At 38.3% G+C, this 22,569-nt stretch overlaps 1 protein-coding gene across 3 annotated transcripts in view; it reads right to left on the minus strand.

The window, feature by feature from the left end:
* Positions 1-22,287, minus strand: part of LOC124721986 (cyclin-T-like) — a 117,068-nt gene extending 94,781 nt beyond the window's left edge. For all 3 annotated transcript variants that reach the window (XM_047247157.1, XM_047247156.1, XM_047247155.1), the window contains exons 1-2: positions 21,958-22,287; positions 18,383-18,596 (exon numbers count right to left, since the gene is read on the minus strand). In XM_047247157.1, coding sequence (XP_047103113.1) covers positions 18,383-18,596; positions 21,958-22,100 — 357 coding nt within the window. In that variant the 5' untranslated portion in view covers positions 22,101-22,287. The remainder of the gene's footprint in view (positions 1-18,382; positions 18,597-21,957) is intronic.
* Positions 22,288-22,569: the final 282 nt, after the last annotated feature.

Genomic DNA, 22,569 nt, shown 5'->3' on the forward strand with positions numbered 1-22,569 from the left:
ATGGGATTGGTTCCCAAATATGTGAGTGGCTCGAAGACTTCTTAAGTAATAGAACCCAGTACGTTGTCCTCGATGGTGATCGTTCATCGGAGGTGAGGATACCATCTGGAGTGCCTCAGGAAAGTGTGGTAGGTCCGCTGTTGTTTTCTATCTACATAAATGATCTTTTGGATAGGGTGGATAGCAATGTGTGGCTGTTTGTTGATGATGCTGTGGTGTACAGGAAGGTGTCGTCGTTGAGTGACTGTAGGAGGATACAAGAGGACTTGGACAGGATTTGTGATTGGTGTAAAGAATGACAGCTAACTCTAAATATAGATAAATGTAAATTAATGCAGATGAATAGGAATAAGAATCCCGTAATGTTTGAATACTCCATTAGTAGTGTAGCACTTGACACGGTCACGTCGATTAAATATTTGGGCGTTAACATTGCAGAGCGATATGAAGTGGGACAAGCATTTAATGGCAGTTGTGGGGAAGGCAGATAGTCGTCTTTGGTTCATTGGTAGAATTTTGGGAAGGTGCGGTTCATCTGTAAAGGAGACCGCTTATAAAACACTAATATGACCTATTCTTCAGTACTGCTCGAGCGTTTGGGATCCCTATCAGATCGGATTGAGGGAGGACATAGAAGCCAAGAAGAAGAAGAAGAAGGTGGGCTGTTAGATTTGTTACTTGTAGGTATTAAAATTCATGGAGAAGAAATAAAAACTTTGAGGTTCGCCGATGACATTGTAATTCTGTCCGAGACAGCAAAGGACTTGGAAGAGCAGTTGAATGGAATGGACAGTGTCTTGAAAGGAGGATATAAGATGAACATCAACAAAAGCAAAACAAGGATAATGGAATGTAGCCTAATTAAGTCGGGTGATGCTGAGGGAATTAGATTAGGAAATGAGGCACTTAAAGTAGTAAAGGAGTTTTGCTATTTGGGGAGCAAAATAACTGATAATGGTCGAAGTAGAGAGGATATAAAATGTAGGCTGGCAATGGCAAGGAAAGCGTTTCTGAAGAAGAGAAATTTGTTAACATCCAGTATTGATTTAAGTGTCAGGAAGTCATTTCTGAAAGTATTCGTATGGAGTGTAGCCATGTATGGAAGTGAAACATGGACGATAAATAGTTTGGACAAGAAGAGAATAGAAGCTTTTGAAATGTGGTGCTACAGAAGAATGCTGAAGATTAGATGGGTAAATCACATAACTAATGAGGAAGTATTGAATAGGATTGGGGAGAAGAGAAGTTTGTGGCACAACTTGACCAGAAGAAGGGATCGGTTGGTAGGACATGTTCTGAGGCATCAAGGGATCACCAATTTAGTATTGGAGGGCAGCGTGGAGGGTAAAAATCGTAGAGGGAGACCAAGAGATGAATACACTAAGCAGATTCAGAAGGATGTAGGTTGCAGTAGGTACTGGGAGATGAAAAAGCTTGCACAGGATAGAGTAGCATGGAGAGCTGCATCAAACCAGTCTTAGGACTGAAGACCACAACAACAAACAAGGTTTGATCATCACGCGAGTTTACGGAAATGCTTCAGGGACTCGGGTGGGAGTCTCTAGAGGAAACGAGCCATTCTTTTCGTGAATCACTACTGAGGAAATTTAGAGAACCAGCATTTGAGGCTGACTGCAGTACAATTTTACTGCCGCCAACTTACATTTCGCAGAAAGACCACAAAGATAAGATAAAAGAGAGTAGGGCTCGTACAGAGGCATATAGACAGTCATTTTTTCCCTCATTCTGTTTGCGAGTGGAACAAGTAGAGAAGATGCTAGTTGTGGTACTAGGTACCCTCCGCCACACACCGAATGGTGGATTGCAGAGTATGTATGTAGATGTAGAAACCCACCTGTGAGACGCCCACGCCCACACCCGTGCGCACAGTGTTTAAGAAAAATCATCAACTTTGTCCTCAACTTGCGAACTACAGGATAGCAGAAGGAGAATGAAATTTTATATTGTAAGTCCTTGTATTGATATGCTGTTATGTGCAACGAATCGAGTTTAGCCCGCAATTCCTTCTGGAGGAACTAAAAGCTAAACGTCTTTTATGTTTTTTCGACCAACTTTAGTTCAAACTCTCCATATGAAAATTGATCAAGAAATCTCTTTATTACTTGGCTTGTGCAAAAAGTTGTACAAAATGGCCTAACTTCATTTCTTTCAAGAAAATACTGCCGGAGATTGTGTGTGTCAAATTTGCAGAAAATTCCCATGACCCCATAGCTGTGCTATGGGGTCAAACAAATGACTATACAGGGTGATTCAAAAAGAATACCACAACTTTAAAAATGTGTATTTAATGAAAGAAACATAATATAACCTTCTGTTATACATCATTACAAAGAGTATTTAAAAAGGTTTTTTTTCACTCAAAAACAAGTTCAGAGATGTTCAATATGGCCCCCTCCAGACACTCGAGCAATATCAACCCGATACTCCAACTCGTTCCACACTCTCTGTAGCATATCAGGCGTAACAGTTTGGATAGCTGCTGTTATTTCTCGTTTCAAATCATCAATGGTGGCTGGGAGAGGTGGCCGAAACACCATATCCTTAACATACCCCCATAAGAAAAAATCGCAGGGGGTAAGATCAGGGCTTCTTGGAGGCCAGTGATGAAGTGCTCTGTCACGGGCTGCCTGGCCGCCGATCCATCGCCTCGGGTAGTTGACGTTCAGGTTTCATAACTAACCTTTTTCGTAGGACTCTCCATACAGTTGATTGTGGAATTTGCAGCTCTCTGCTAGCTCTGCGAGTCGATTTCCCTGGGCTGCGAACAAATGCTTGCTGGATGCGTGCTACATTTTCATCACTCGTTCTCGGCCGTCCAGAACTTTTCCCTTTGCACAAACACCCACTCTCTGTAAACTGTTTATACCAACATTTAATACACCACCTATCAGGAGGTTTAACACCATACTTCGTTCGAAATGCACGCTGAACAACTGTCGTCGATTCACTTCTGCCGTACTCAATAACACAAAAAGCTTTCTGTTGAGCGGTCGCCATCTTAGCATCAACTGACGCTGACGCCTAGTCAACAGCGCTCAAGCGAACAAATGTACAACTAAATGAAACTTTATAGCTCCCTTAATTCGCCGACAGATAGTGCTTAGCTCTGCCTTTTGTCGTTGCAGAGTTTTAAATTCCTAAAGTTGTAGTATTCTTTTTGAATCACCCTGTATATCCAGAAGCATTGAATCGGCGATCCTGAGACTTTACCATGTTTACTGGGAACATATCCAAATGCTGGGAACATATGCAAATACTCATACAAAATTAGATCAAAATACGTGATGGTCATGTAGGAACCTCTAGACCACTTGCCATGGAATGACAGCTACATTTGCTATATCAACTGTAGAGTACTAAAAGCATAAAATATTATGAGAAATATTACATGCTAATTTGTCATCAGCTCAAGAAGCCTGTCTATCGCATGGAGCTATTTTAAAAAAAAAAAAATTCACTGAATTCATTAGGATGGTTAACCTAGAGCCCAAGTTCAGCAAAAAACGAGCAGCCCATTGAACTTCCCTCCTTGTTTCACTGTTCAACTGAAATATTACAAAACAATTTAATAGCACTATTTTTTAAAATACATCTAAGCTGCTTCAGGAGCCATACTGAAAATTTGTACCAACTCGTGTAAAACCTATACATCTTTGACTTATTTCTTTTGTAGGATCTCTCTTAGCTTTTTTGCTTCTGCATATAACTGTACTTGTCAGCCTGATGGGCTTTGGCACAAATATCTGTCGACTGAGGAACAAACCACATCTTTTAATCATGTTCATGACCTGACAAAAGGCACCTGACCAGATTCAGCACTCATGTTGGTTACAAGGTCCATTATATAGACGTGGGTGGAGAGCCTAGTGTTCTTTCATAGTGTATTAATTAAAAGTTGTCACAAACTAAATTTCAGTGTATAAATTATATGAATAGTTTATCTGACTGCTGTTTAAACTGTCCTATTCATCTGTCACAGAAAATTAGTACAAGATGGAAAAGTCTGCCATATATAATACTTCAGTGAATTCCTTACTGTTGATAAAATGCTACAAACTGCTCTCATGAATAAACCAACTCTTTAAAAATAACTCTAAGGAATGCAGTTTCTTAGGGTTTAAACTAACAACAGGGAGGCTTCTATTTCCCGAGTGATTTTTTCTCAACAATTTTCACTTTTATCCAAACAATTTTGCCTTCTGATGGGGAGGCAGAGAAACTCTTCCTTCTGGAGGTGGTGTTAATACTGTTTTTGATATTAAGTGATAGGAACTTCTGAAACACTATCAGTGTTGTGCTTACTGGTGTTTGTTCAGAGATAACAGTTTGTTTATATAAAGGTCATGAAGTTTTATTGATGTTTCAGCAGCCTGAATCTGCAAAAATGTGCTTGCCATTGAAATAATTATTTTTGGGGGGAGTGGCAGTGGAAACTAGTGCAAAAACTGTTCAATGCAGAACAGTGCATATCATCTTCACTTCAGAGTGCTTGTATACATTTTATCATCGTTAGCAAATACTGGACAATACTTATCTCAAAAGGCATGATTTCCTAGTTGATGCATGTCAGTGGAGATTATAGGATTAATCCTAACTCTTGATCAGGCTGCCCACAAACCGCACAAGTTGTCTGTTCTTTACCCCTATCCCTCTCCATCCCTCATTTTCAACATATGAAACATGAATACACCAGTGTTCCAACACGTAAATTGTTGAAGCTTTTTCTACAAGAAGGGTTCTGTTTATACGAGGGTGGTTTGAAAAGTTCTCGGAATCACCACGAGAGGTCAGCACTGGCGCAACGAGTTGTTCATGTAATATTCATTGGACTGTTGCCTGTAAACACATGCAATGTCAGTACTCTTGGAAGAGAGCTGTGGCAGTGATGTGGCTCTGTTGTTGTTACTGCATAGTGATTTGTGAAGATGGGGGGGGGGGGGGGGGAAATCAAGATTCGAGCAGTGATTAAGTACTTCGTAGAGAAAGATACGAAAGCAAAGGCCATTCATGCTGATTTCCAGAATACACTGGGGGACTCTGCTCCTTCATATTCAACTGTTGCCAAGTGGACAAATAAATTTACATTTGGTCAGGAGAGCTTAGATGATGAACCACACAGTGATCGGCCAAGATGTGTCACTACTCAAAAAATCATTGCAAAACTGTACAAAATGGTCATGGAGGATCGCCAATTGAAAGTGTAAGAAATTGCTCATGCTTGGAAGATGTCATCTGAAAGGGTATATCACATTTTAACTGAAGAATTAGAAATGAAGAAATTAACTGCAAAATGGGTGCTGCGACAAGACAATGGGGGCTCCCACACATGTGCCATTGCCCTGGTGAAATTACACAAACTAAGGTATGACTTGTTGCCACACCCGCCTTATTCACCTGATATGGTTCCGTCAGACTTCCATCTCTTCCCAAAACTGAAAATTTTTCTTGGTGGATGAAGATTCACTTCAAATGAAGAATTGATAGCTAGAGTTGACAATTATTTTGCAGGCCTGGAGGAAACTCAATTTCGAGATGGGATCGAGGCACTGGGACAACATAGGATCAAGTGCATTAATCTACAAGGAGACTACACTGAAAAATAAAAAAAGTTTCACTGATGTAAGTACTTTTTTCTATTCAATTCCGAGAACTTTTCAAACCACCCTTGTAAGTTCTTTTATGGATTTCAGTATCCCACAGATTAGTTTTACTAGGTTAACACATTTTTGGAGTATATTAAATATTCTTGCCACATCAGTGGAGGGAAAACTAACCTGTGCTGCCCAACTTCTTCCATGCAATTTCCTAATGATTTAGGCAAAATAATCTTATATGCCCTGCAATATGTTAAAAAGTGTTGTATGATTGTAATCTCCACTCAGAAAGTTCTTTACTGTAACTCAGTAACTGTACAATACAGAACTGACGAGTGCCATGGGTATAGAAGTCTCTAGACACTTCCCCGCAGTTTTCACAGGATACACTCCTTAATTATTTATCAGATCACAGAATTGTTGCTACATATTTAGAGGAGTACCTGTACCACCACACTAAAAATGACACACTTGCATGGCTAAGTAATGAGCCACACATTTCCATTTCTGTAACTACTTCCTGTGCCCCTCTCTCTAGATACATACAGGATGTTACTCATGAAAAGCAAGAAATCCTGGTTCAGGTCCTCGCCTGGCACAAGTAGTAATTGGTCACAGTATATTTGTGTAGGAGCCCTTTTTTTTCAGTTAGACAGAATCTTATGGCAGAAGAAATGAGGATATGGCAAACACCTACTGAAGCAAATTGAAAATTCAAAGAAATTATCTCACTACTACTTTCACCTAACAAGTTTTGTAGGAGGCATTTACAGACCACAAACTTTAATCCTAGGAGATGATGAGTAAACACTGGTTCCTTCAGTGGAGCAAGCAGATACCTTTGGAAGATGTTTTGACAAAGTAATAAATCCTGAAAATCTGGTAGAAGCCAAAGAACTGCAGAGATTACAGGTGATGGAAGAAGTAGTCCCTCAGCCAGCAAGAGGTGAGATAAAAATATGCTGAAGGCCCTTAAAAACAATAAGGTTCCAGGCAGTAGTGCCATCACTGCAGCATTTTTTCAGTACAGGGAAGGGGAAGCTGTGATAGAAGGTATGAGATAGCTTAGTACAAATATGGTCAGCAGAAGAAACACCTGCAGAATGGAAAAAGGCAACTATATGCCTGATTTTTAAAATGGACACTGCCACAAAATGGTGTAATTACTGAAGGATCTCACTGCTGGAGATAGGATATGAAGTTTACACCACTCTCAGTCATCTAAAACCACTGCTTGGAAGAACTGTAGGCGCATATTTGTGTGAATTTTGTGGGCAAAACTCTGAATCTATACAACCAACCTAAGGTTACTGGTCCACTATGATAAAGCGAAGTATATGGTACTCTTGTCAACAAAACAATATGGATAACATCAGCACAGATGTTGACAATTTTGAAAGAGTCAAAACATTCCAGTACTTGAGGTCAATATTGTCAAATAAAAGCGAGGCAGTGAAGAAAATTTGACTACAGTGGGAAGGGCATGCTCTCCAAGCAGAGGGTACTCTCCCTAACACAGTATTAGTAAATCAGCTAACTGGTAGACATCCAAGAGGCTGTCCACGAATGAGGTGAAAAGACAGAACTTTAGTGACCTGGAAAGAGCAGATCCAACAGCCAGCACTGAGGATGCCCAAGACAGAAGTAAATGGGCAAACATATGTAATCAATTTTTGTAATGTCACAATTCTATTCAGTCACAATTTGTGGACTGGATGTGTTGATCATTTTGTTATGTTTTATATTTATGTATTTTGTATGTGTCTTCTGTCAGGAGCCTAAAAGACCTGTTCGTGTGCAATAAATGATAAAGATGATGATTCTGCAGCTAGAAATACAGTGGTTTCAGTATCATAACTTGTGTGGCTGAACTGCACAAACACTAGTCACAAATGAGCTGAGCGTGAGTACCTAAGCAGACACCCAGCAACAGATATTACACACATTCTAGTTCATCACTGTGTAGGACATTGCCAGTCAATAAGTATCACCATTTAATAAAATTAAGCTTATTATCATGAAGAAGTCATGAGACCCTTTCACAATAGAAACTTCATGAATTCCACATACAGAACAAATTGTTCATCCTTCTGCATGTATCTGTCACATTCTACAAAAAATTTCACCTGCAAATTAAATATCCAACTTGTTCACATTAACTGATACATGGTATGCTTCCTTCAGAACTAGAAGCTTCACAGCTTCAAATCTGGCCACATTCCTATTTGTAATGGTGCACTGGCATGAGTACAGTTAAAAATATAAAATTACCAACTGCATTTTACCACAATTGAGAGTTAACTGGAAAACTTGAAGGTAGCAGAAATAAAATGAAAATGGAGAAAAAATCTACTAAAATGTAAATGACATTCTTTCTAGTCACAGTGAACACTATTCAAAAATTTAATAATGACATCTATTGCTAATTCTTTTGTCTTATCTTGTGTAGTTGTAAATTACTGTCACTGTCTCCTCACTGCAAACAAATGTGTATGAACAAATGATGTGCTTGTATCTGTAATAGGGAAGGAAACATACTTATTTAAGAAGGCAGACAAACAGGTGTATAGCACATTACATGCTCTGTTTAACCTGACTGCTTAGTAGTAGTTTATGACAGTTCATTTGTAATGGTAACAGGTAAAACTCCACAAAAAATACTAAAAAGACGTAACAGCTTTCTGAAATACATGCCCACAGACGAAACAAATAAACAGAAATGCTGTGAGGAACAACAATGATCCTGCAGAACAAAGTAAGAAACTCTTAATACATAGCAGAAAAATTACACAATTCAAAGAAAAGTTAGTACATGAAACAAAGCATCACTCAACAACTAAAATATGTTGTGTCAATGACACAACATTGAGGAAGAAGTTTCTCGAATCATATTTGACACACACTGACATGGGAAACATACAGTGGGGAAGGCAGGCAGCATCTGGGATGAAAGTACAACAGAAGTTTTATAACACATGGAGCAAATTAAATTGCAAATTGAAATACCATTATCTATTTATTACAACTTTAGTGTATATTGGCTCTTATTAATGAAAATATAACCTCACTCCAAAAACTACTTACAGGTATAGTAAGAGCAGGCAGTAATTTGTGTAAATTCAAAACTTAAAAAATAAAGAAGGTCTTCTGCAGTCTGTTTAAGAGAGTATTCAGGATTGGTTTATGAGGATCTGAGAATGCTATTTCCAATACCCACCACAAACATTACAAATTACAAGGGGAAAAAACAGCTATTGAAATATGTAATTATTAGTTTTTTTCAGTGTGACATTACTCCAAACAAGGCACAATACAAAAAGCTACATATGTGGGACAAAGTTGTATGTTGCATGTAACATGGGCCATCATGAAGAGTGGAAACTCTCTTGTGAATCAGGGAAGTGGGTTGTTTCCAACAGGTTTCTCTGGTAAAAAACAGTTTGCTGGATCTTTAGAACAATATTCTTAGCAGTAAAATATACCTAAAAATAGTCCTGAACTTCAACGCGTGTTGAAAACCAATTTTCAAATCATGATTTCTTAGCAAGAACTTTTATCCCTCCTCTTGTAATTAATTTCGACTACAGATCTGTTCGCTACCACTTCACCACCATCAAGTGGTAAGTGGAAGTTTCAGTCAACCTACAGAAAGCCTACATGCTGATGGTGGACAGATATTATCACACTACTCCTAACCAGATGAATTGGTACATTATCTGATAAATCACCAAATGATGATAAAAATTCATTTTCTTCTTCTTCTGAGCTGGTCTGCAGTCTCAGGAGACAACTATGTACATGTAAGAGAGAAGGAATGTGTGTTTCTGTGTGTGTTGCACACACTAAAATAGACTTTATTCAAAAGCTAAGCAACTTATTACCCTCCTCCTGCCTCTACTGCCTTCTGTGCAGCCTCTTTTCTATTTTGTGAGTTCCAATACCATATCCTCACACATTCCTAATCCTCCCATCACCCCAAACAATCAGCTACAAAGGAGCACCCCCTTGTCACACAGTATCAGCCTGGACAGGAACAACTGGAGCATATTGCTTGCGAGGGCTTTGATTCACTACCATTATACCTGGAAATGAGGGACACCCTACCCAAGACCATCCCCACCCATCCTAAAGTGGTATTCCATTGGCCACCAAAGCTACACAACATCAACATCTACATGGTTACTCTGCAATTCACACTTAAGTGCCTGGCAGAGGGTTCATCGAACCATTTTCATACTACTTCTCTACCATTCCACTCTCGAATGGTGTGTGGGAAAAAGGAACACCCAAATCTTTCCGTTCAAGCTCTGATTTCTATTATTTTATTATGATGATCATTTCTCCCTACGTAGGTGGGTGTCAACAAAATATTTTCACATTCAGAAGAGAAAGTTGGTGATTGAAATTTCGTAAATAGATCTTGCCGCAAAGAAAACTGCCTTTGTTTCAGTGACTGCCACCCCAACTCGCACATCATATCAGTGACACTCTCACCCCTGTTGTGCGATAACACGAAACGAGCTGCCCTTCTTTGCACTTTCTCAATGTCCTCTGTCAATCCTATCTGGTAAGGATCCCACACCGTGCAGCAACATTCCAGCAGAGAATAGACAATTGTAATGTAGGCTGTCTCTTTAGTGGGTTTGTCGCATCTTCCAAGTGTTCTGCTAACAAAGCACAGTCTTTGTTTCGCCTTCTCCACAATATTATCTATGTGGTCTTTCCAATTTAAGTTGCTCGTAATTGTAATTCCTAGGTATTTAGTCAAATTGACAGCCCTTAGATTTGTGCAATTTATCATATAGCCAAGATTTATCAAATTTCTTTTAGTACCCATATGGATGACCTCACACTTTTCTTTGTTTAGTGCCAATTGTCAATTTTCGCACCATACAGAAATTCTCTATAGATCATTTTGTAATTGGAATTGATCGTCTGATGATTTTACTAGATGGTAAATTACAGCGTCATCTGCAAACAATCTAAGGGGGCTGCTCAGATTATCACCTAGATCATTTATGCATATCAGGAACAGCAGAGGGCCTTTGACACTACCTTGCAGAATGCCAGATAGCACTTCTATTCTACTCGATGATTTACTGTCTATCACTACGAACTGTGACCTCCCTGAGAGGAAATCACAAATCCATTCACGCAACTGAGATGATACTCCATATGCAAGCAATTTGATTAGTAGTCGCTTGTGAGGAGTGGTGTCAAATGCCTTCTGGAAATCTAGAAATATGACATCCTGGTCATTCCTATGCTAGTCCCACTCACAATACCTTGTCAGAGCTATCATATCCCTGTGAAATACAAGGTGCAAAGCCTGTTCAATCCATCCACCCAGCACTTTCTGCTCCAGTCTTGTCACAAGCTTATCCTACCCTATCAGAGGCAGGGCTACCTGAGAAAGCACCCATTTCATATATCAACTCTGCTACAATCACTGCACAGCTTCTTATGTAGGTATAACAACCACACAGTTGTTGACCAGTATTAATGGCCACCACCAGACAGTAGCCAGGCATGAAGTTGACCACCCAATAGCACAACATGCGGCTCAGCACAATATGCCCTATTTCAATGGCTGCTTCACAACCTGGGCCAATTGGATTCTACCCTCCACAAGCAGCTTTTCTGGACTGTGCAGAAGTTATCATTCCCACACACCAGCTCCTCCTGTAGCCCTCCTGGTCCCAACCTCCACTAACCCACTCCCCACATCCCCCACCCAATAGCTTCCCCTTCCTCTGTCTAGTGACCCTCTCCCAATCCATGTCACCTTCATCATGCATCACACCTCACAAGCTCCAGTACCCCTCCCTTCCATATTACTAGTCAGCAAACCTGCTGCCTCTCCCCAAGCCACTACATCGACGAGGAATTTATTCCAAAAGTTAGCAAGTGTTTCTTCTCTTTTGCTTGTGCCTATCAACAACCCAACGTTTCTGCTACTCAGTAAATGGGCTCCTTTACTCCTGAATTATTTAAAATAAATTAAACCTAATCAAAGGTTAGAATCAACTCACAATGTAGCCACTATGTACATTTAAAACATACTAATATGTCAGAAATGGAAAGTGTATTTGGAATTCCCTGACTGCATATCATTTACAATTAGCTCACAGCAGATTGGTAGGTGTCTTACACACATACAACTATTTCTCTAGAACTAGAACTACATAAAGGGGGGGGGGGGGGAGGGATTGTGATCGTACTGAGGACTTTCTGGTGGGCAGGGTGCAATGTGTTACAATTATCACCCACAGGCATAATTTTAAGTGTGTGGCATCAAAGTGTGATGGGGACATCCACATCTCAAAGTTTTAGAAAATGATTTAACTACCTATGAGATGGCATTTTTTGACATTTTAGTTATATCTTGTCAGATCTTGAAACACTATCTCCTGAATGTTAGTTCTCGATGTCAAGAAAGTTAAAAAGTTTCTTTCATGAAACGTAATAATGTAGTATTTCTTTCTCTGCATGATTAATGATAACTAGAATCAGTCATGCCAAACAAATACCAGGGAGTAGCAGGGAATATGAAGCTTTATGACCACACATTACTGGAAGGATGTGAAAACTGTAATGTTTTTACAAATAGAGTGGCTAAAGACACTTGTAAGGGTTGTACATCTCTGCCCAAACTCTTTGCCTTTAAATATGTCTGCTTGTGTCTGTGTATATGCGGATGGATATGTGTGTGTGTGCGCGCGAGTGTATACCCCTTCTTTCCCCCTAAGGTAAGTCTTCCCGCTCCCGGGATTGGAATGACTCCTTACCCTCTCCCTTAAAACCCACATCCTTTCGTCTTTCCCTCTCCTTCCCTCTTTCCTGACGAAGCAATCGTTGGTTGCGAAAGCTTGAAATTTTGTGTGTGTGTTTGTGTGTATTTATTTTTATTGTGTCTATCTACCAGCGCTTTCTCGTTTGGTAAGTCATAAACTCTCTAAAAACATTGATAAAATTACTGTAATTATCAGCATTTGCCGAAGTAACAATAACAGTGAGAAGAGTGTTCTGTATTATGATTTCAATCCTGTGAAGTAACATACATGTAATCAAATGAGAAAATAATGTCTAGGAAATATGGGTTCTAAAGTGCATTCCTTAAGAGCTATGAGCACTTGTTCATCTTTACCTCAGCAACACACATCACTCCTACTGAACAAGTGCTCATATCTCTCAAGGTAGGCATTTCAGAGTCCATGTTCACTAGACTTTCTCTCGTTTTGGTGCATACTACCATCTCTGGAAGGTTCCAAGAGGAGTTCTATTTCACCTTGTATATGCTATTAGAGATACGGCTACCATATATGGAAAGAGTTATTATATATATCCCTCCTGGAGGACATCATTTTACTGTAGTAGGCATCCCCAGTGCTGGGGAGGGAAGGCAAGGGGGAGAAGGCTTTGCACGCCTCAATGAAGCTCTGGGCTTTCCCAGCAGTAGCATAGCTTCTGGTAGTTCCACTCAAGCCAGACAAGCCTTAGCAGAGGAGCCTGACAAAGTGTGTCACAATCTGATTATCTCAATAAACTGGCTTGTGCCTGGGCCAAAATTTGGCATCCCCTACAAAGCACTTGAGAACTGTGGGTCAACTATTTGCTTTCCTTAACCCACACTCCAAAAAACCTGGATGGGCAATAAGCTGAAATAACACCTTCCATTTTTGTACTTGCTCCAACATTTCAGTAAGGAAAGTTAGACGTAAGCTGAGATGTAAATCAATTATTACTTCAAGTTTCATCATATCAAACGGTTTGCTCACACAGCGTCACAATCTTAGATGCCAGTTTGTAGAGATCAAGCAAACAAAGGGCCAAAGGAAGTCATCACATCAATAACAAAAGGCAATGGTGCTTCCTTGATTGCCTACCAGCATCTGATATTACAGACTTACTTCCAGATATCTCACTCATTTAACATCTACTATTCTGCTGGATAAAGGTGTGTAATTCAGATAATATATGTTGCCCACTCTACAAACCCTTTTAGACAGCTCTCTTAACAGTTGGACATACTCTCCAGTATCACACCAGATGTACTACCTCAGAAAGTTTGTTGCCAACAACGATTCAGAATTTTCGAACAGCAGCAATATTCATAAATGTAATATTAGAACGAGAAATGACTTACACTTTTTGTCACTCAGTCATTAAAATTTTTCTGTAGTTCCATCTTGTGTAAATGGAATTGGACAGCAGCTGGTCAAAGACTTGAAGAAAATAAATACCAACAGTAGTACTTTTATTAATTATTTTATTTGACAACCAGTTTCGGAGCCTCATCGATACCATATAGTTATTATTTAAACTAAATTAACCATACATATGCATCAGTAAAAAAATACAAGACAAAGTAAAATGCATGACATACAACACTGGTCACAGACTAGCCTGTACCTATTAAACGTATTAATAAAAACTGCTTAAAATACAATGTCAACACAATATTATGAAATAAAGTAAAAGTTCCCATATTGAAGTAATTAGAAAAGCCTTCATTGAAAAATAGGCTGAATCATGTCGTACAAACAATGGTATCACATACAGTGACCATACTGTACCGAATTGTCTCACTTTATAAATATTGAAAAGTAAGGAGCTGAAATAATGAGTGCATAAAACATATTCCTTTATTAGGTTTTACGCATTCGGTATTTCAGCCCCTCATTATTTAATACACATGTATTGGGACAGATTCTCTGCCTTCAGGACGTTTAGTTACAGAACAATCACTAGATGTGATACCATTGTTTGTACGATGTGACCCAGCATATTTTTCAATGAAGGCTTTTATAATTACTACAATACGAAAACTATTGTTTTACTTCAAAGCATATGCATGGTTAATTTATTTTAAGTAATTACAACTGGTGTTGCGTATCAGATTTGCTGTCTACAGTAAGACTGTTTTTGTCAATTTATAAGGGGCCTGAAAATGCTGCCAGTGACACACAAAACTAGTACTCGAAGTAATTAATAGAAGTACAGATGTCAGTATTTATTTTCTTCAAATTAAAACCTTTGACAAGTTACACAGGTGATGTAAAGAATTTACTATATACTAAAATTAATTTCAAACATTGAAAGACATCAGAAAGAGACGAATGAAGTTCTATGGACACCTACACAGATTACCTGGAAACAGACTAACTAAACAGCTATTGGACTATGTGACATCCCTTAAAGCATCAATATCTTGGGTAACTGAAATTAACAAGGATTTGAGAAAAGCAAAAAACTGACATAACAAACACATCAGACAGAAGCAAAATTGACAAGTGGAAGTTTATTCCAGAGAGGGAACCAAAACCATACCAACCAAAGTGCACCAGAGAAAGAAAGAAGGCCTTTGGGGAGAAAATGAAGAAATTTTGGTAAAAGAAAAAGAACCACAAGAAAGACAAATCACCTGCTTATTGTTCTCCAGTGGGGATATTCACTAATAATAATAATAATAATAATAATTTCAAACACAAACTGAAATCTTACAGCTCCTTCAACTCCATGGAAGAAATTCTTAATGTACAATTCTAATAATGTGTGTGTGTGTGTTTTAGAGAGAGAGAGAGAGAGAGAGAGAGAGAGAGAGAGAGAGAGAGAGTCCAGTTTGATCAAAGAGTGACACAGCACAATGCTCAATAGTCTGCTACAGTGATTCACAATTCATGCCACCATAATTGCATAGGTGGAAATTCTTGCTCCCTTTAACATTTCCTTCAGTCTTACAACCATCTGGGCATAAACCTCAGATAGTCCTTGCCCTACACTTACCTCTGGCCCCGGCCACCCCAACAGTTTGCTGACTCCTTGCTTCCATTCTACGCTACCTTGTTCATTTTATATTAACCTGCCCTCTTCAAAAATCCTAACATGTAACTATCATTGTCGTATGTCGACAATCTTTATATAGCATAGTACTCTCTTCCCCTGCTGCCCATTCCACCCTCAACTTTCACCTTTTCCTTATCCTCAATCTTTTTCATGTGTACCTCACATGAACTGTGCCCATCCAATACAACCACTTCCGTCACAAACAATAATGCAAAAATATCATATTTCTGTCAACTGTTATCTTGCCTCTCTGCAACTTACAATTTGGTCTCACTGTGTGACATAGTTCCATCTGTTATACAAATGTATATATACTCTTCATCAAATACCTTTAATGTCAGTTACATTAACAGAAACTTCCATTTCCCAAACTCTTTTACAATAGTCATTATCTTACATGGAGTTTTCCTGCACTATACTTTCAATACAACCAAACATGTAGCAACTGTTTGTCACCTCAATTTGTTGTTGTTGTTGTTATCTTTGGTGCAGAGACTGGTTTGATGCAGCTCTCCGTGCAACTCTATCCTGTGCAAGCTTCTTCATCTCCGAGTAACTGCTGCAACTTACATCCTTCTGAATCCACTTAGTGTATTCATCCCTTGGTCTCCCTCTACGATTTTCACCCTCGATGCTTCCCTCCCATACTAAAGTGGTGATCCCTTGATGCCTCAGAACATGTCCTACCAACTGATCCCTTCTTCTAGTCAAGTTGTGTCACAAATTCCTTTTTTTCTCTCACAAAGTCTATTCAGTACCACCTCATTAGTTACATGATCTACCCATTCAATCTTCAGCATTCTTCTATCGCACCACATTTTGAAAGCTGTTTCTATTCTCTGCTTGTCCAAACTATTTATTGTCCATGTTTCACCTCCATACATGGCTACACTCCATACAAATACTTTCAGAAAAGACTTCCTGCCACTTCACTCTATAGTCGATGTTAACAGATTTACCTTCTTCAGAAGTGCTTTCCTTGCCATTGCCAGTCTACATTTTATATCCTCTCTACTTCGACCACCCTCAGTTATTTTGCTACCCAAATAGCAAAATTCATCTACTTTAAGTGTCTCATTTCTAAACTAATTCCCTCAGCATCACCTGATATAATTTGACTATATTCCACATTTTACACAAAGATATACACATTTATTAACTATACAGGGTATCCCAAAAGGAATGGGCAATATTCAGGGATACGACAGGAATGACCACTTGACCAAAAAAAAAGGGTCTGCTAAACATGGGCTCCAAAATGCATACCTTAATATCTATGAGCACTTCTTTACCTTTGGTATTGCAGATCAAATCTCTTCTACTGAAAGATCTTTGCTTTCCACATTTTGGGATAAGAAATTGTCTAGTAAACATGGCTCTAAAATTAATACTTTATGAGCTATGAGCACTTATAGAGTAAAAGAGATATGTTTCACAGCAGTGAAGATGAACTAGTGCTCATAGCTCTTAACATATGCATTTTTGAGCCCATGTTTATTAGACCTGGTTACTTCAAATGATAGCTCCTGTCGCATCCCTTAATATTGACCATTCCTCCTGGGATACACTGTATATTTTACAGGTTTCACACTGCAGTATTCATCACAACACCCCTTATAAAATCATGAAGGAGTTTCAAATCTCAAATAAGTTCACTGAAATAATTAAAGTATGTATCAGTTATTCAAGAGCAATAGTAGGAACTGGATGAGCACACTCAATATTTCCCCATGAGAACTGGGCTAAGACAAGAAAGTGCACTGCCATGGGTACTATTTAATCTCATCCTGGAGAAAGTCTTATGAGAGAGAGCAAAGTTAAGAGTGAGTAATGGGCTACAAATGGAAGATGGCAGGTTTCAGATATTTGCTTACACAGATGACATATTGTTAGTGAGCAGGAGTGAACAAGACCTTGGGGAGATGTATAAAAGGATCACCTCAGCAGCAGATTAAGCAGGACTACCTATCAACAAACCAAAAATGGAACATATGCAAGTGGACACAACCAAATATGCACAAGAGCACTTCACAGTTAACAGACCCAAGTTCAAGTACCTGGGAAGCAGGTACAATTATTGTAATAAAACACACACAGATTCAATATTTATGCTGGCTCCAGATGTCTATATGCCCTCAGAGATATGTTCAAGTCTAAAGCCGTATCACATTTTGTGAAACAAAGATGCTGTTAAATGTCCCATTATCCCCTATGGTTCAGAAAGCTGGACACTTGCTAAAAGGGACACAGCTTCCAATATTTGAAAGAAATGTGATGAGAAGAATATGGAGACTGGTAAGAGAAAGAGACACTTCTACAGCAAGAAATAATAACAAAAGTTGTGACATCATGAACCAGCCGAACATTTTACAATGTCAAAAGAGCAAATGACTGCTATAAGTAAGTATCACAATCTGTATGCTAGAGACCTGATTCCCTTATCAAGCTTTCATTGCCCATATTACAACAAAAATATCCATGGGTAGGCCAAGAAACAGAGTGGAAAACAACATAAAGAAAGATTTGGAAGTTCTGACTGTAGTCACTTGGGAGGAAACAACGACAGACAGAATGCAGTGCAGACTGACTGCTGATGCAACACGTTGTCTACAGGGCTGATGACTCCTGGATAAGTTAGTGGGTATATTGCAGATTTCCTACAATTACCAGCCAACCCCCCCCCCTTTTTTTTTCAAATTATGTTCAATTTCTTAACTAGCACAAATATTTGATTCTTAATTAACCTTTAATTCACTTCACTATCAAAATTCTCATATCATTAATCCCTCAAAACTGTAAATATATCCTCTGTCTTACTTTATCAATAACAACAGGCGTCTTTCAAGAGAGCTTAAAAAACAATACAACACAGGAATACAAGGATAATATACCACTCTCTATTGAAAGAGGAAAAAAATTACCTCAGATTTGGTATCCAATGGTTGCTGATGGTCTCTGTGCAAACACATGTGTGCCACTTTAATAACATGTTCCAGCTTCCTTGGCTGTTCTTCCACCTTTGCTGCCAAAAACAATGATGCAGCAGCCATTGCATTGCGGTGAAAATGCGTGAATGAGTGAAACACATAGAAACGGTGCATGTATACAATTGCTGTATTGATGCATAGTTGAGTACTATGAAAGCTGTTAAGGTAAATTCATAGTAAACAGTGAAAATGTGATACTTTCATGTTAGCCATTGTTGACTTTAAGAAACCACATTCCATGAAAGATAAATGTAGCATCCTATGAGAAATTCCACTAGCTGTTTAAAGCAACATTACTGTTGTCAAAGCCCACACATTTCAAAGCACAATCAGGACTTCTACTTTAAAGAACTTCTCTGAGCATTAATGGCAAAAATCAAAGCATTTTCAGTACCACAACATACAGGCAAGCACATCAAATGATTTAATGGGTAATTGAAACCAAGTCAGTACAAAAATATCAAAACATTAAATTCAAACTGCCTTTGGTCAAAGTTTCCTGTCCTGAAAACCCTACAACAGCCACAAGTAAATTAAATATATGGTTTCTATTGCCTGGAGTTCAGCTATAAAATATTTACAGAACTCCCATCATATAGCTTATTGGCAACTTCCTGGACCAGATCACATATATCCAGAATTCTCAAATAATTTCAATGTTTTCTTCCCTGTGAATTACAAAATATGTTAAGTGTGCCAACACTTGGTGAATAGAATATTTTCTGTGTTGAATAGAATATTTTCTATCATGTAAAGTTTCTTGGATTAAAATGGATGTTATGGGTTCAATAAGCCAACAAGTATGTATGTTGTGTTAACAAGGTGTTCTTTGTGTTAAAAAAATATGCTTCACTCATTCCTTCTGGAATGACCATACAAATAATATCGCATGCCTAACATGAATTTTCAAATTTTCAAGTTTACTGTTACACTAGTCTTGGCACACAAATTTCTCACAATTAATTTTGTTATATTTAGAAACCATGTATAATTATCCTTCCATTTCATATGTCACGGTCAGTAATTTCTTAAAAACGGCAATATTATAAAATGCCCCCTCATTTACAGAGAAAAAGATTACATGTACATGCCTAAATGCTGCATAAGGATATTTCAGGCCATAAAGAACATTTGATGTACATGTCTGGTGGCAACAATAAACTGAGATGTGACAATAAATAACCCAACAACCAATCAAGCAAAAAATAAACATTAGGTGACCAGACAAAGTTACAGGAAAAATCGTAGGGAATAATAATAATAAAGTCATAAAATCATACCGCTTTATAACACTCAGCAGGGGAGGGGGGAGAAATTAGACCCACAAAACAAATTACATTACAAAAATAATTTGGGACTACAATGTATGAATTCTCAGAGTTACTAGTTGTATACCCAACAAAATATTGAAATCTTGCACAGTTTCAATTAACCATGACTTGAGCTATAAATGTAATCGACTACCGAATGACAGACTGATAAATACGGCCCGCCAATCTACAAAAGTAGAAATGATAAACTAACTTTCAATTATAGGCTTTTATCATTCCTAACAGTTGAAACAATGTGTGGATACCCAAGGATTAAATATATCACAAACACTTTTTTCCTCAGTGCAAATGTTTTCAATTTTTGCAGTGCTCAGAACAGCATTAAGTGATATAAACTGGTAAGAAAAACTTAAGTACAAGAATTAGAGTGCCATACATAGAGTTTCATATCCACATGAATTACATAGCAGGAAAAAAGTATTTCACCTGAAAGATTAAACATTATCATTTATTTATGGAAATTAACCACAACATTTTGCAGTCTTCCAATCTTAATGACATAAAATGGCAGTATGGTAGTTCTGGTTATTACAGCATTAATCCCAACATTCACAAATATGGCAAAGGAGATTTTCAGTCAAATAGCAAATGCAGTGCAATTTTAGGCAAATAATTGTGATTCATAAATACTGACCTACATTGTCTACTGTGGACAAACAGTCTCTGTACTCAGATGAAGCACTAGAGAAAGTTGAACACCATGTGTCACTTTAAAGAAATCTCTAGCTGTTGTCCATATACATGCACATACACTACAGCAATATCTGCGAATAACATTGAACTGAATAGTTTTCTTGAATAAAGTAGATTAAAGAAACACTAATTTCACAGAACAACGCCAGTATGTGAGTGACAATGATATTAATGGAACATGTTCAGCACTCAAACACCCTTGTTATATTCCCACAATGGATAACATATTGTTAACTCTTCGGTTACCCAAATCTGTTCCACTACGTTAATATGGATAACTGTCACATGATTCACAATTTTATTGTATATCTGGGCGCGAATATTTAAGAAGCGTCCCACGAAATAATTCCGAAATGGTAATGATATGCCTTCAAATCTAGGATTAAGACATCTCATTAACGACACAACGGCACGCAATGTTTTGATATCGAGAAGAATAAGAAAACACACACACACACACACACACACACACACACACACACAGTGGACTACAGAATAATAGTAAAGCACTAACGCAGAAATGAAACGTCCTAAACACGAATGCTTTGCAATTATAGTGCAGTTTTCTTGCACAAAATTTGTAAGAAATTCTGCATTTAACACGGATTGAATAGCAGAGTATGCATAAATGACGACCTTAATATTGCAGTATATAATGAGGGGTGAAATCCTCGACACAGTTTATCAGTAAACAGCTTTGTGTATCTGATATTAATGTCGAACAATGGAAAAACTATGACGGAATAATGACAATTATCACATAGCACAGGCACAGTTAGATGTATAAACACGACACTACTTTGGTATCTAGAACCTGAAATTGTTTAGTATTCAATTATATGGTTACAAATAATTTTAGGAAAAATGGACTACGAATAACTAGCCTTTAGAAAAAAAAAATCATCTTGGCAGACAGTGAACTGTATATTTTACATTCTTTATCGTCAAAGGCGTCCTGTAAATAATCTAAACTATTAGCGTCATTTATGATCCACTAATCGCGCTACTAAGTTGACTCTTTGCGCAGTGACTGAGGGAAGCGATCGCAAATGCATTTCCCATTTACAGTTGCTCCCAACAGCCACCGCGCCAGATGTCAACTTAGTTTGCGTATAAATAAAGATATTCACGCAATCTAAGTTAACATTTGACGCGGTGGCTGTTGGGAGCGCCAGTATATGGGAAACGCATTTACAGACGCTTCCATCCGCCACTGTGCCAAGAGTCAGCTCAAAGAATGAAAACACTTAGGAGTGTGAAACTCAAACAGATATGTCGTCTCTATCTTCTCGGATTAGCAAGTGTCAGCAGCACCTGAAATCTGAACTAAAACCATAACTTAAAGATCGTCTCGTTAATAATCTCTAGATGATATATTAAAACGATTTGTACATGCTGGGCATTCACTGCATCTCACTACAGTAATAAAGTACAACATAAACACAAAGAAACATGCCGACAGAAACATGGTGCACTGAAGGATACACAAGCAGCCTTTGACCCATATCCTGAATAAAGTTCGCTGCTTGTTGTCTATACGATAATTCTTTGTCCATATCATATCCACATCGTCTGCTTGGTGTGTTTCCTAGTTGCTCTTTAGAAAAATACCACTTTTCGTCCGCCATTGCGGTACTATTAACCAGATTTCATAACATTTACGCAAATTCTTCTTCGTCAAAGCAAATCATTTTTTGTCCTGCATGACGGCACTTTCACATAAAAGCTGAACACAATACATGATACAGTTGAATTCATGTCTGATATACTGTTTTGCACCAAACAACTAATACAACATTGCTACCTTGCGCCCAAAACACACGCACACTTACACACTACACTACTACACTAGACAATTGCGAAGCCTTTCTTTGCCTGTGATGATCTTTGAATGGAAAGAACACTTTGACGCATACGAGATAACAGAAACCACACTTTTAGCCCCGCAACGTTGGGTGAGGAAATTTAACGAGAGTGGAAGAGTTTGGTCTGAGACTCTAGGATTTAATTAAAATTTAAAATGAAAATTTTGTTGTTACGGACAAACAAGGTGTCCCACAAGGATCTATCTTCGGCCTACATTATTCTTGTTTTATA

Source organism: Schistocerca piceifrons, chromosome X, assembly GCF_021461385.2.
Source record: "Schistocerca piceifrons isolate TAMUIC-IGC-003096 chromosome X, iqSchPice1.1, whole genome shotgun sequence".
Classification (NCBI taxonomy): Eukaryota; Metazoa; Arthropoda; class Insecta; order Orthoptera; family Acrididae; genus Schistocerca; species Schistocerca piceifrons.